The 15497-nt window shown below is 42.1% G+C and overlaps 1 protein-coding gene across 6 annotated transcripts in view; it reads right to left on the bottom strand.

The window, feature by feature from the left end:
- OSBPL9 (oxysterol binding protein like 9) overlaps positions 1–15497 on the bottom strand; it is a 57827-nt gene that overhangs the window by 19774 nt on the left and 22556 nt on the right. For 5 of the 6 annotated variants that reach the window (XR_011680644.1, XM_071436717.1, XM_071436719.1 and 2 more), the window contains 3 exons: positions 13696–13772; positions 3872–3967; positions 2121–2168 (listed from right to left, as the gene is read on the bottom strand). Coding sequence is in view for 4 of the 6 variants with exons in the window: in XM_071436717.1 (XP_071292818.1) it covers positions 2121–2168; positions 3872–3967; positions 13696–13772 (221 nt within the window). In the remaining 2 variants the exon portion in view is untranslated. Of the gene's footprint in view, positions 1–2120; positions 2169–3871; positions 3968–10909; positions 11025–13695; positions 13773–15497 lie in introns of those variants that run through there. The other variant, XM_071436722.1, reaches the window with a different exon arrangement.

Raw genomic sequence — 15497 nt, 5'->3', positions numbered from 1 at the left:
CACCTCTTTGCTATTCTGGTGCCTTAGAGTGCTCCAGTTTTCTTCTCCCTGATGTGTGGTCAAGATAACTCCACCAAACTGAAGAGAAAAGCTGTGCTGGAGTTCTCAGCAGTAATATTGGAAACACTGTAAGAAAGCAAGGTCCTGTCTTGTCTCCACCTTGAACCACCAGCACCCTCAGATCAGATCACACCCCCTCCTCCTTCCCCTCCTCTGCCATCAGACACAAACGTTGTACCCCGCAGGAGATTCAGCAGAACTGGAGCACTGCTGCTTGTGCATGATCCCCCAGGCCCTGCACTTCTGCCAGAATAGCACAGGGAATGCATGAAAATCCCTGCATTTTCATCAGGCCTACATCTGCACTGTCTTCATCCAAATTCACATCTCAGAAGGAAGATATCCAGGAGATCTTGAGGCTTGTCAGAACACCTATAACCTGTGTCACCATCTCCAGAAAACCAAATATTCTGTAACTAAAAGCCAGCTCAGACAATGCTCTGTGAACTTGCAAAAACAACAGCTCAGGTTTGAAATCCCTGGCCATGAACAGTTGCAGAACAGCACTCAGCTGCTTGGGAAGCACTTAAAACTCAAATATCCAAAAGTTGTTTCCTTGGAGGAAAGAACTACGGGTTTGATGGAAGCACCCTGCAGATTACACTCCACTCATAATCTGACAGCTGAACCATGCTTCCATAAACAAACAGGGAAAATGCCAAATACTGTATCAAAAAACCTCTCAGTACAGGCAGAGACAAAAGAATGCTTTGTCAAATGTTCTTCATTTTTAATAGAGAATAAATGGAATCTGTAGTAATAGCAATCCTCATCAAGATTTAAAACCAGAGGATGCCAACCTCTTTGAAATGAGCCTCCTCCTTTCTCCATGAAGTGAATCCATCTGTGCCACAGATACCTTGCACAGACAAATAAAGAAGTCAGCACAACATGTGGGAAGTCTCTAGGGATTAGGAGACAAGAAAGTACTGCCTGATCTGCAAAGCAGCATCTGGAGGGAGGTCAGAATTGAAGGACAACTCTTCCCAGTAAAACACACTGAAGGAGAAATACAAAATCCTTAGTCCTTAGTGACTCTTGTGGTCACTTGTCTACAGATTAAACACACTGACAGAGAGGTACTTCAAAGTTCTTTTAAAAGCCTGTACATGAAAAAGAGCTCCCCAAGACACCACCTAACACATCAGGTGAGATGAATAACACTTGAAAGGTCACAACCATTATAAAGAAGTAAAACTAAACACAGAAAACATCAAAGAGTTTTCAAAACAGGAACCAAACACCAGGAGAACACAGCTTGTTTTCCACAAGAGACATTGAGGGAGAGAACAAGGATGAAACACACCACTACTTCATGATATCAAAATTGCTGAAGAGAAGCAAGTGCTCTGTAACCAACCCTTCACAAGGAATTGTTAAACCCCTCCTCCACACACACAAATTAATATATGAAACCAGCATGACACTTGATGCCAAACCCACAGCACCAAAGGAATGTGCCAGCCTTTCTTACACAGTGCTTGAGCTGACAGAGCTGACTTTGGCATGGAACAGGAGGGGTGCAATGAACACAAACCATTTAACAAATTACACCCTGGCTTAAAGAGCTGTGCTCCCCACTACTACATTGCTGACACCCTCATTCCAGTGAATCAATTGTGGTATTCTCAGGCTCCCAATGAGTCACAGACCTACACAGGATGCAGATTGATTGTGTGAAATACATGATTAGGAGTATTATTTTTTTGCCTTTGGAATAGCTTTGTAATTCCTACCAACATTTAATACTCATCCTTGTTAAAGACTAAAAAATAGCAAATTTAAGTTAAAATGCTTTCAACACTGTTGGAAGCATTTCAACATATGGGATAGCAGAGGAGCAATTACTTCTGACAGACTGAAACCTTTTTTAATGTTATGACTCCCATTATTACTAAATTATTTTTTTTGCAAACTTAGTCACAACAAACTGTTGTAACTTACTCTAATTGCTTGAAGTGATTTTGACAACCCAATAAATGTGTACTTAGCATTTTTACTACAGCAAACTGATGCACAACACCACCTGATAAACAATTTTTAAGACAAAATGTACTTGCTTTTCTCTGTTCATCATCTTTGCAGTTCTGGAGTTTTTCATCAAAGAGCTGAAAGAAAGAGATACTTGTGAGAATACTGAAAGTTATTTTTCCACATAAAATCAGACAGAAACACTGACATTTCAAAACCAAAAACATTTAATCAGGATAAAGTCACACAACCCTGGTATTAGGATCCAAAGCAGTTTTGGCCTAGTATTTCTTTACAGCATTTGTGATAGAAGAGATTTTTAACTAATTTCTCACATCATCCCATCCTGCAAGAGATCCCACAGCTAAGCCTGACAATTCTACCATGATTTGAAGAAAAAGGAACATAAGGAACATAACTGAGCTCATCAGAACACCTCCAGCTGCCTTTCTTCTATTTCAGCAAAAACCTTTAACCAGAAGAGCTTGAACTCTCACCAACCCTTCCAGGTGCCTTGATTCAGGTACACGATCCAAATCATGTAAGCACATTTTCTGGGGAAGATAAGACTTCCTAGCATTAATTTATGCTTATTTTCTTAAAAGTGGGATATGAGATGCAACAAAGCAAAGTGAAACAAGCGCTCACTGAAAAGCCTGCACGTGCATTTAACACAGGCTGAGCTGAAAGCGTTACCAAAGGCCTCTGAGGGCACTCTAAGGTGCACACACAACCAGGAAGCTGCTCAAGGAAGAGAAAAGACCATGGGTAATGCTGAAAGTTCATGACATCCACCCTTGCAGCTTGAAGAGGATGTAATTTTTAGGAAGTGAGCTGCAGCTCTCCACTCAACTGCTGCCTCAGACCTACTCGTGTGTTCCCTTTCCCTTGAGGGCTGATTTCTAGTTCTAAAAATAGACTGTGATCTTGGTCTCTGTCCATCCTCAAACTGACTCATCTTTCATTATTAATTAATTTCTATCCCCCTCCCCCCAGCTGGCCTAAAATAACAATTAGAAGGTGTAAAGATTTAAATACCTTCTGTCAGTGAAGTGATGGCTCCAGAGTGGCAGAAAAGACAGCTCCTGATCAAGTCTTTGCAGGGCAACTCTGAATTTTGTTTGCATCTCTTCTGCCTACCTTCGTTTTTGTTGCTGTGCTCATCCCCCTCTCCACCCTACCCTCCAAGTGAATTTTTGCTGAATATCCCACATGCAATGCTTGCACATTATATCAGGGGAAAAAAATCCAACCCAGCAGAACTGAAGCAATTTAACAGCAATTTTAATCAGCTGAGTCATGGGAAAAAAGGTGTCCTAAGCAGCAGCAAAATTGTTTTTCTCAATTAGGTGAGTACTGAGAGATACGACCTCATTGTTCCTTGCAGTCCCATCTATTCTTAAAACACAAAGTTTAAAAGAGCTGTATTGTACAACACTCCTCCAGAATGCTTTCACTCAAGGACAAAGCATGGATTATCCACCAGCACTGCAACAAAGTCTGAAACTATGAAACTATCTGTAACTGTAGTTACACACCACTTGACAACACCTTCTCAAGATAGATCTAAAATGCTATGAGCAACACAATAATTTAATTATGTTTTAGCACATTTAACCTTGCCATTTCCATAGAAGTTGTATAGAAAACAGAATCTTTCAGCCACTGTAAACCATTTTATTTAAATATGCTTGACATATTCTAATTTTTAACAATCCTAAGAGAAAGGCATTTTCATCTTGAGTGACTCTCTCTGTTGAGCTTCCTTTCAACCTGGCCTTGGAACCCAGCCTGACAAACAGACCCCCAGCACAATAAATGCAGCATTTAGTTACCATACCTTCAACTGGTCTATCAAGATCTGTAAGTAAGCATCAGCCTCAGTAAGTTTCTTGTCAAAATCATGAACGCTGGGAACAAACCCTGAATCCACACCCTAGAAATAAACAAACAAACAAAAATAAAATATTTAATTAGTGTCTCAGAGGAGAAAAAAGTACAACAGCAATATGGTTTTGCCTGCCATCTGACTGAGAAAATGCTGCCTTGCCTCTCATCCTGCCACGTGCAAGCACAGGCACACAGCTGAACACATTTGGCTTCTCTCTGCAGCTAAATCAGCAGCAGTAAATTGCTCCACATTTTCAGAGGGGCTATAATCATCACACACCAGAGTATTTCATTACTGATGATTGAACAAATCCTCTTAAATTACACTGATTAAAGTTTCTTTATAAAATATAAAGGAGAATTCACATTTTTCTGAAGACTGTCTTGTGATTCCATAGCCTCCCACTTCAGCTAGGGAAGCCCAAATCACACCCAATGGGATAACTGCACTTTTCACACTTCACACAGTACTGCTCAACTCACAGCTCCTAGCTAAGAACTGCTAAATCTTTTCTTAAATACCTTTGATCTGAAAAGTTCAAAATCATTAGTGCTGGTCGCCCTAGTTCCTTTACAGCTAAAATGATTTGCATCTTTGTCACTGTATCTGAATTTTGACACTTAGTTGCACACACAGCACCAAGGACAATGAATCAGTGCAGTGAGAATGATCACTTTTATATTTTCTTGCTTGGAAACTTGTTTCTCCCAATAATATAACACTCAGAACACACTTCTGTATATAACATCATCTCTATCTCTAAACTGAGATACATCATTGATTTAAAAACCCAAACAAATTCCCACTGGGATACCACATCTTTAATTAGAGGATTCTTGATGACTTCTGCCTTCATGCACATATGCTATGTAAACATATTAAAGGTTTATTTATATAATATCTTTAATGTAAATGGAACTGAGAAACAAATATTGAAGTTGGAAAAAATTGTACACTGTAGGATAAACATATATAGGAGAGAAAACCCATGAAGGATAAAGAAGCAAACACCAGCTGTAAAATAAGATAATCCTGAGGACATCACAGCAGTGACAACTTTGCTACCAGCCTCAGTATTTTCACACTGATCTCAAACAGGACAACTTCAATCTCTGCTGAAACCATCAAGTGCTGTTTGAAGTGCTGAGCATCTCAAGAGTCTGAGCATGTAAAGATCAACCAGAAAAACATCCCACATGGAGGAAGAGAGGCACTGTGCATTTGTAAAGTTCCAAATGAGGGTAACATTTTCTTTGGCATTGTTGGCTCTGTCAGAACACACAATTTCTCTTATTTTTGTATGACACTGGGCCATCATATTAAGAGTTTTATTGATGGCTCTTTAGAGGTGTGAACATTTTTGTGCACTAGTGAATGACTTGCACAGCATCACACACAGCCTAAAACATAAACCCAGCTAGTGACTGTAGCAAATATTATTCTTTATTCATTTGCTACAGATGGATGTGCAGATCTTGACAACAGCTCTACAGGAGTCCATCTCTCCATACAGCTGGGTCTGTAATCAAAAAAGATACTTCACCTGTATTAGACAGCCAACACCAGTCAAATTTAGAAATAGTGCTGTGAAACAAGGAGGAGGGAGGAGAAGATGAGGGAAAAAACACCACAAAACAAAACATTTTGACTGTGACAAAAAAAATTCAAAAAGCACTGAGTTTCACAAGTTATTAAAACAACTAATAGGCAGAAGGGAGAGTGCTCTCAACCCAGCAACTTCTGACTCTCCCTCAAACTAGCTTAAATTACACTGAAACTACATCTGAAATGATGTGAAATTAGTATTCAATTTCCTTGTTGAAAATGGAATTGTCTGTACAGCTACCAGCAAAACTCTTTAGTTCAGCAAATGGTCCTGCAAGCTCAGTTAAAAATTCTGGAGGTCAGGTTTCATTTACCAAACCACATACAGGAAATTTCTGAAGATACTATACAGAGAAATATGGTTTTACTGTGCATGTTATCTGTATGCTGCATCAAAATGCTGATTTTTACTTTAGTCCTCACTCTATGACTATGAACATATAACTATCTGATATTTTAGTGGTGGCTTAAGATAAAATGTCATTCTAAATTTCAGGCTCTTAGAACTAAGGGAAAAGCTGATCAAAACATTCAGTGTTACAACTGAGCAGACACCCACACAAAACACAGAGTGAAAATTGTAACCTAAGAAGTTCTATTAGAAAATTAAAACTTTAAACAATGTAAAAAGGAAGCCATAAAACCAGGTAAAGTGTCAAGCTGAACTTAACAGAGATGAAACATGAGAATAATTTTGCAAAGCACAGGTACTTAAAGCTGCAGCACCTTACTAGTTTGCTCTTGGGAAGTTGAGATGAAATTTGATAATCTTCTCAGCAAATTTATTAGCCTGTCTTATATGAGATTAGGTTACTAATTTAAGTTCTCCCATAGTTTTAGAATTGAAAACCAAAAGAGACTTGGAAAAGCTGAAAAGAGCATAGAAAAAACAGTCTGGATAAATAGCAAACAAAATCAATCAGCATTTCAAACCCAGCAGTAATTTAGGAAGAGGAGATACACAAAGTGCACATTTGCATAAGAAATGCTTATTTCTTGATCTTCTGGTTTCTCAAAGCCACAGTAGAGGTAAAATAGGGACCCTTTCTCTCCTAGCCTGCCATGAAGGAAATGAGGCTTCAAAAGAAACAGGTGAGCAGAGTCACTAGAATGGCATTTAACAGCCTGGTAAGCTTGGACATTAGGAATCTGCACATCTCAAGGAGCAATCACATTTCTATGAGGAACTTGTAAAACACACTGCTCACCTATTCACAGGCTGACAAAACAGGCTGCCTGCAGATATTGTTGAACCTCCACCCTTGGAGGGCAGAGCTCCAAACTCAACTGGATTTGACCTTTGACAACCTGATCTAAAGCACAAGTTTGCCTTCAGTGAGAAGGTGCTTGGAACAGTGATTTCCAGAGGTCTTCTCCAGCTGAAGTCATCCTGTGATTCTAAATAAGTATCTTCAAAGAACAGGAATCCAGACTATTACTGATCTTCAGAAATACACTGAACTCTTACTGTCAGGACCTATCTGAAGTAGTATAACTTGTTTTTCCATTGAGTAACTACATCTATTTGTAAATACACTTTATTAACCTCAAATAAAGACTCTGTGTTCATGTAAGTTTAAAAGAATTAACAGATTAAACAGCTGCAGAAGGGAGTCATTTAAAAAATTTTAGTCTGACCACAATCTTCCAAACCAAGAAGTTTGGTGTCAAAACAAGTAATTTGATGTCTGACTGCTCCCCACCAAGAGGGAACAAATATCCTGATACTCAAACCATACTGATAAAAGAGAAAAAGGTACCATAGCATTCTTTCCCTCATCTCTGTGATCCCCAGTGATGTGGAGTGACCACACAGGATGGTTTGCCTAGGAAAGGTTTTCCATGCTGCTCTCGAGTTGAGTAAATAATTTGCATGCTAACAGTCCTGCAAAATTATTCCCTTCATACACAACCCATTTTGTTGGAGGAGGTAAACAGGAGGGCAACAACAAAACATAACCTAATTAAAAATACATATTATGAGCCTTATTTTCACTACAGAACTGCCAGCACCAAGGGAGCTTCGTGTTGTTTCCTTGTCCTCCAAATTACAAGTCACACATATCTCTAATGCATTTGTATTCAAAACTTGTCCATGCTGAGAAGTAATTCAGCCTAATTTAAACCAGTTCTTTCAAACTCAGATGGGATGAAAAGATTGCATGGTCCTTAGAAGAAGCATACCAGAAAAATTCAACTATATTTCTCAAATAAAAGCATTACAATAACAGCTTTCCTGGGGGAGGAAGGCAGAGAGCTGTACAGAGTGGAATTTCTTATCTTTTTGAAGACACTTCTACATTCTTCATCTAATTAGGATTCCAAATCCAACAAAAAATTCCTGTGTAAGTTAGTTTGAAGAAGTGAATAAGAATGTTTTCCTTTCATCCACAATATCCCATCAGAAACACATCCCCTGCCTACATGCTTGATTTTGATGAGCTGGACATTGCCTGTAAGGACCACTGATAGAAAACTGAAGAAAAACAAGAAATGAACTTGTAAGCCACTAAACAAGGGCACTTTTGTGGCAAAAATAACTCTATTTTTTTCTTCTGCTAGATTTTTATGCAATATTTGAAGCTCAGAATGTGTTTGAAAAAAAATATATAAGTTGTGGAAAGCATATGACCCTTCCAAACAGAATATTGCAACTCTTAGGAAAAAAAAAACCAAAAAAAAAAGGTTCTACTTTGCAAAACACAAAATGCTTAGCAAAGACTGTGTACCTGTAGATAGTATCAGATCTTCAAGGAGAACAGAAAGTTCAGAAGACAGAAACATTTACACAGTGATGTAAAATTCTCTCTTTAAAGCATAAGTTACAATTCTGAAACCTCACAAATACCAAGTATCTTAGAGTCCCATTTCTTTACCTTTATAACCTATCATCAGTGCAGATAATGCACATGTTCTAGGGTATTCAGGCACTATCTGATTATTTCATTAGCAAAATGTGGAAAGGGCAGCATGGCTGCCAACCCTATGCCCTCCCTCTAGTACTTGTAAAACATCTACACTGGATATACTCTTAATCTAAAAGAGCCTGGTTTTAGCTTTATGCAAGAACTCTTGACTCACAAAAGGAGCAGCACTGAAAAGCCAGTTAATAACACACAATATATTTAGGTGTAATATAGTTAACACACAAGGAAGTTTTACTCTACCTCGTGCTGTTGCTCGCAACTTTAGAAAGGTCAGAAAAAAATCCTGGTTAATGTGGTACTAGGTGAACTGCTACTATCAACACTTCACAAACACTTTGCACCAGCATAAATGAAGAGGAAACAAATCAGCTCCCCTGCTGTTCACTTTAGCCTTCACTCTGCTCTTTATTTTGAGTCAGCATAAACATTTACCTTGTCACATAAACAACTCAATGTGGAAACTAATCAGGGTTAAAAATAAATGCAGAGAGAGCAGCAAGAAAAGCAATTTTAAATTCCAAATTCCACCCTTCTTGCCACACTGCCTCTTCCCTTTTGCTAGGAGAAGTGAGACAGGACTGCTCCCAGAAGCAGCACCAACTCCTACATTTTGGTGAAGCCATGGGGTCAGTCAGTGTTTCAGCCATTGAATCTACTCTTCTCAACAGCCAGCATAGACTCACTTATTAGAATCAAGTTTTCTTATCATTTGCTACTTAGGAAGTAAACATCTTGTTTAAATCATGGAATTATCAACCTACAAAGCAATTAATTTTCACTTAATTCCTTTCACTTTAATGGTGGTTAGAAATTGCTCACCTTCATGATTTCAGTTCATTTGTCTCTACAGAGGCCACTTAGAGGCTGAAGTAAATTAGTGTTGATCAAATAAGGAAGTTACTGTGTTACTAAAAGACATGAGCTATCCATTATAACTCACGAGACAATTGCAGAGCCAAATTCCAGTGCCCAAAAGCACCTGTAGCTCTAGGGTGCTGCCAGGGTGTACCTGACAGGCAGCAAGGAAAGCAGGACAGTGAGAAGCATGTCCTGTCTGAATGGGACTGCTGCTTGACAGAAGACTTGCACAGGTTGACTGCTGCTGGGGAACTGAAGAAAACATGAGATAACTTCTCTCCCCACACAAACATGAAACTTTAGCCACAACATGCCTTCACCCCAGGCACTTTAAGTGCTGTGGGTATGAGGCAAGTGCTGTGCTGCCACTGCAAAGCCACAGCCCTGTAATGCCACAAGAGTAACAATTTGGGGGCATAAGGGGAAAAACTCTGCGGGGTTCAGAATGGCATTTCCAGTAGTGTCACACCATCTGTTCAATGACTTTTCCACAGACAAAGCTAATACTAGAACTACTATGTGTATTTTTAGCAACAGCTTAATACAAGTGCATACGAAAACACAGCACATTTCAGTTTCAAAATTCAAACAAATCAGGCTTCAAGTATATCTGAAATGTTTCCTCCCTATCATTGTTCCCTGTGGATACAACATAACTAATTGTCAGCCCTCAAGGACAGTTTGGGTCCCCTTATACATTCTATGTATTTATGACTGAGTTCCTTGCCTGTAGCTCACTTTAGGCTTGGGGGAGGGGGGCAGAAGTGTGTTTCATTCTGTGTTTCAAAAACACTTCCATTATAAATAGTGAAGGACAGCACAGCAGAACATTTAGGCAAAAATAAAACCAGCAAGATTAATCAGACTAGAGAACACAAAGACACCACTTCACCTCTCCACCTCGCATTAACTCGTAATCCTTCCCGATTTGGTTCACACAGCACACGAACCCCCTGGGGTTTGGTACAGTTCCTCACAGCTCAGATGAGTTTTTGGTACAGTGAAGTCAGCTTTAAGTCTGACTTTCAAACTTGAACACTCCTATACCAGCACAGGCAGACTGAAGAGCAGCATGGAAATACGAAAAAAAGACTCTGAAAAGATACAACATTTTGGGCAAAACCAGCTGCCTAAAGGTTTTAAGTGACTGTCAACCACGTGTTTAGTTAGCGAAACTAAGAGCCTAAGAAAATGCCTTTACAGAAAATAATCTCTGCCGCGGCACTCAGACCCCGCCATCCCGCTGAGCCAATAATCCCCCAAAGAACCCGTTCGGCTGTTCTGTGCGAAGGAAAAGGAAAGCGAAACAACAACACCAAGCGCACCAAGCGCCGTTTGTTCAAAGGCTCCTCAAGCCAAGGCGTGTCAGACCATGCGGACAGAGCCTCCCTGCGGGCACACGGACAGAGCCTCCCTGCGGGCACCGGGCGCCTCTCGCTGCTCCCGGAGCCACCCGGGCGCTCCGTGCCCGCTCCCGCTCCGTCCCCGGGCGGGGCAGCGCCAGCGCCGCTCGGCCGCCAAGGGCAGGGGCTCGCTGCCCGCCCGGGGCTGCCCCGAGGGACACCCGCAGCCCCGACCCGCGGCCCCCCGTACTCACACCGGCCATCCCGCGGTGCTCCGAGCGCGGCGGAGGAGCGGGGCTGGCCGCCCGCCCGCCGGGCCCCGGCAGCGCCGCCTCCAGCGGGGCGGGAAGGGGCGGGAAGGGCAGGACCCCCCGGCCGCGGCCCCGCCGAGCGCGTCACCAACACGGCGGACGGAGATTGGAGCGGGGCGGCCCGGCCCCGAGAGCCGCGGCCGGGGGAGGGAGGGAGCGGAGAGCCCAGCAGGGCCTGGCCGGCCATGGAGGAGCGAGGATGTTCCTGCCCTGGTTCAGCCCGAGCTCGGCCCTGCCATGGAGGCGCGGGGATGTTCCTGCCCTGGTTCACCCCAAGCTCGGCCCTGCCATGGAGGCGCGGGGATATTCCTGCCCTGGTTCACCCCGTGCTCGGCCCTGCCATAGAGCAGCAGGGATGTTCCTGCCCGGGTTCACCCCGCGCTCAGCCCTGCCATGGAGGCGCGGGGATGTTCCTGCCCGGGTTCACCCCGAGCTCGGCCCTGCCATGGAGGATCGGGGATGTTCCTGCCCGGGTTCAGCCCGTGCTCAGCCCTGCCACGGAGGCGCGGGGATGTTCCTGCCCTGGTTCACCCCGCGCTCGGCCCTGCCATGGAGGCGCGGGGATGTTCCTGCCCGGGTTCACCCCGCGCTCGGCCCTGCCATGGAGGATCGGGGATGTTCCTGCCCGGGTTCAGCCCGAGCTCGGCCCTGCCATGGAGGATCGGGGATGTTCCTGCCCGGGTTCACCCCGCGCTCGGCCCTGCCATGGAGGCGCGGGGATGTTCCTGCTCTGGCTCAGCCCGAGCTCAGCCCTGCCATGAAGGCGCGGGATGTTCCTGCCCTGGTTCACCCCGACCTCGGCCCTGCCATGGAGGCGCAGGGATGTTCCTGCCCGGGTTCAGCCCGAGCTCGGCCCTGCCATGGAGGCGCAGGGATGTTCCTGCCCGGGTTCAGCCCGAGCTCGGCCCTGCCATGGAGGCGCGGGGATGTTCCTGCCCTGGTTCAGCCCGTGCTCGGCCCTGCCATGGAGGCGCAGGGATGTTCCTGCCCTGGTTCACCCCGAGCTCGGCCCTGCCATGGAGGCGCGGGGATGTTCCTGCCCTGGTTCAGCCCGAGCTCGGCCCTGCGAGCATCTCCCCAAACTTCGGCCCCTGTTCGTGCCGCCCCCGCGTCCCGCCGGAGAGGGGGAACAGAAGGAACAGCACACTCCTAAGCCGTGAAAGAAAGAGGTTTGGCAAGGAGTGCAGCCGTGTTTCATTCTGAAATCGGTTCAGCAGCTCCCGTGGCAAACCGTGGCAGCTCCTGAACGGGGGTGTAAGTGAACACTACTCCACCGACCCCACAAACAAGGGCCAGAGGGTAAAAGGTTTCATGACCCGTACATTGAAGAAGGCTCTTGAAAATGAGTGGTGAGCACACAGCAGTGGCCCACAAAGTATGACACTCCATGATGAACATATTTACAAGGATGGAGGATATGTTTCTTATACCCAATTCAGGTTTTTTAATTATTCCCTCAAACATTACTAGATAAATTACTAACTAGGGCTTTTTTTTTTTTTCCTCCTAAATACGCCTTACTCGTTTGAAAATCTCCAGGAACGTGAACAGTTATGTAATGGAAAATAGTTCCATTATTAGCTGCTATAATGAAATCTATTTCCACCAATAAAACTACACTCAACATTTCTAGAGAGCATGGAAGTGTACATTTTGATAAAACCAGTATATATTCTGGTGTTTCATTCCTTGACTCTGTATCTCCATGTCATAAAAAGTCTGCCAGCAGAGGAAACAGCACAGATTCCTTTTACTTCATTTCAGACCTTAAACAGGACCACTCACATTAACCTATTCACTTTCTAAACTGAGGATGGGGAAAGAGGCATCCCTTGGGAGCGAGCTCAGCCCTTCTACATGCACATATTGCTCCCTAGGTAATCCCTGTCTCCTCACATCCACTGCAGAGTGGGGTTCTTCAGCCCTTGGTCAGCTACAGTGTTCAGAGGGGAAAATTACTTCTAACATACCCATGGCACAGTAGGAGGGGTAAAAAGCTGACTGTCGAATGGGAATTTTTATCCAGGGATCTGCTATTCTCTAAAAAAAATTGTAGTGGTATGAAAGGGTTGAAACTCACTGTCTAACAGGTAAATTGACAGAGATAGTGCAATGGTCTAAAGTTCAATGGGTCAAATTCAGGCTTGTTCTAACCCTTTATATTGGGCAAATGTAATCTAAATCAGTCTTCACAAGCTTCTCTTTACGTGATATTAGAGATTTTATTCTATCTTTCTTCACACTGAATCAAATGTTAGGAGACCTAATTCTCCTGCCATGCTACAAAAGCACAACCAAAGCTTTATTAAACACAAATAATGAACACCTGCTTTAAGATTTCTACCCTGTCACCAGACACTATATGGTACAAACCAAATTCCTTTCATGAGTTTGGGTTTCTCTCCAGGGAAAAAAAAAAAACCATACAGCAAGTCTTATAGACATAAATCCAGAACCTTACCATAAATATACATTATAAATAAATATGAGTTAATGAAAACTATATATATTATAAATATGAGCTCATAAAGGAAAGTGTCATTCTGACTTTTCATTATGGTAGGACAAGAAAAATGTGACAGACTTGAACCTAAACAGATGTCCAACTGTATAGGCCACAGAACAGCAAGATTTTATACAGGATGTGTTGGATATTAGCAGTCATGCCACTGTATTTCATTGATTGAAAAAAAAAAGTAAAACAAGTGAAAATTGAAAGTGAAACTTGCCTGAAGTTGGAGGGTATGGCGGAGGATGGTGTCCTCTAAAGCGTGGATCCACTTCTCCCTCTCATCTGCATCTCGAGCTGAAAAAGAATTCAAAAGTTATTGTTCAATTACATCAGTCTTATATACTAAAAGGCACAGGCAAACAGATCTGCTGTCCACACTAAATATGGAAATTAATCACACTGTCTGTGTTAATCACCAAGCACAAAATTCCACAGTTGTCTTAATATCCTGTTTCTTCTTCTGTGGTTACAGCTCTGTCCTTTGTCCAGCTTTAGGGGAACACATGCAAAGAGAGTTTGCACAGATATTCCTCAGGTCATTAAGTAATTCTAAAATTTTCTTATTTACAAGAAGATTACCTGTAATTAATTATCTAGTAATTCTACTTCAGTGTGGACATAGTAACTTTCAGGTATGGATTCATAATAGGGGACAAACACTCCTAACAGCTCACTGGTGTGAATAATGAAGCACAAAGAATAATCATAAACATACAACAAACATTAAATTGAAGAAAATCCTATTCTAAAACTGCTTTCTTTCCCTCCTATCCCCAGTACAGACAAGCCACCTTTACTTCACTAGTCTGAAAGAGTTCCTTGCTGTGCTCTAGGAGTACTTTAAAAACAAAGGAGCAGTCAGTGGACTCCAGGTAAAGCAAGAAGGGAAAATTCCAGAGGCATTAAATAGACTGTAAACAAACTGGCCTGTAAATGGATTGAGAACAGTTATTAACAATTGTTTCTAGGTCCTCACTCAAATGGAAGATATTAAAAGAAACAGGAAGCCTGCTAGAAGCAAGGAAAGCTTAAGTGAGCTAGCACCTATTATGAATCAGCGAACTGAGATTTCTATCTCACTTATTTTTAAGGAGTTCAGAGGAAATATCCTTAGGCTATAGTGAAATGTACTCTCCAGCTCAAAACACTTTGTTTCAATGTTCCCTTTCTCAACCTTTTGTTTCCATTGCTTTTATTTTTTGGAATTCTGCAGCTTAAACCTATCAGTACTTAAAAATGCGCCAAGACTCCTGAATATGTAGATTTTTCTAAACTCCCAAAGGATAACCCTACAAATTTCAAGATAAACATACTGCACTGTTTACTTCAGCATATATACACTAATTACATCAAGTTAACAAAACCATCAGGAGAGAACTGACAATGTTTGTGAGAAATAATTAAGAACGTATTTTTAATACATAAGCTTGCTCAGAGCCTAACTGATGAGGTGGCCTCACAAAATAGTGAGACAAAATTTTCACTAAACACAAGGTAAAAGATTGAAATCTATCTACTTTTTTCCTAAAATTATACATTTTTCCAATCTATTACAAGTCAATCTTTACTCACTGTTCTTTAAAAATACTAGATTATGATCAATAGCCACAGGTATTTCAGCTACAGTACCATTAACCTGAACAAATTAAAACTAGACATAAGGAAAAGTGTCTACCAAAGTGCTTTCAGATGCACAGAGAAAGAGGAAATTCAAGTAATTAAATGTTACTCAGAACAGCAGATGACTTTCCTGCAGGAAATGCAGCAAGTGTTAAAAAGCTGGATATGCCTCATTAGAAAGAACTTTTAACTTACAGGACTCTTCTTACTGATGATCCATATTTTAATTAAGAAGCTGAAGCAGGCACTGAGGACAAGTTTATAATTCAGTGAAAGCAGACAGGATGGAGGGACAGAGGCCCTGTGACCTCTGTCCAGTGACTGCATTACACTAAATACATTTTGCAACATGCAAATTTCAGTTTTTCTTTTCACATTCTGTACACACATGCACACAAA

This window comes from Agelaius tricolor, unplaced genomic scaffold (genome assembly GCF_023055355.1).
Source record: "Agelaius tricolor isolate 1412-34295 unplaced genomic scaffold, bAgeTri1.0.p SCAF_11, whole genome shotgun sequence".
Taxonomy (NCBI): domain Eukaryota; kingdom Metazoa; phylum Chordata; class Aves; order Passeriformes; family Icteridae; genus Agelaius; species Agelaius tricolor.
Note: the sequence above shows the minus strand (reverse complement) of the source record. Positions and strands in the feature narration are given on the sequence as shown.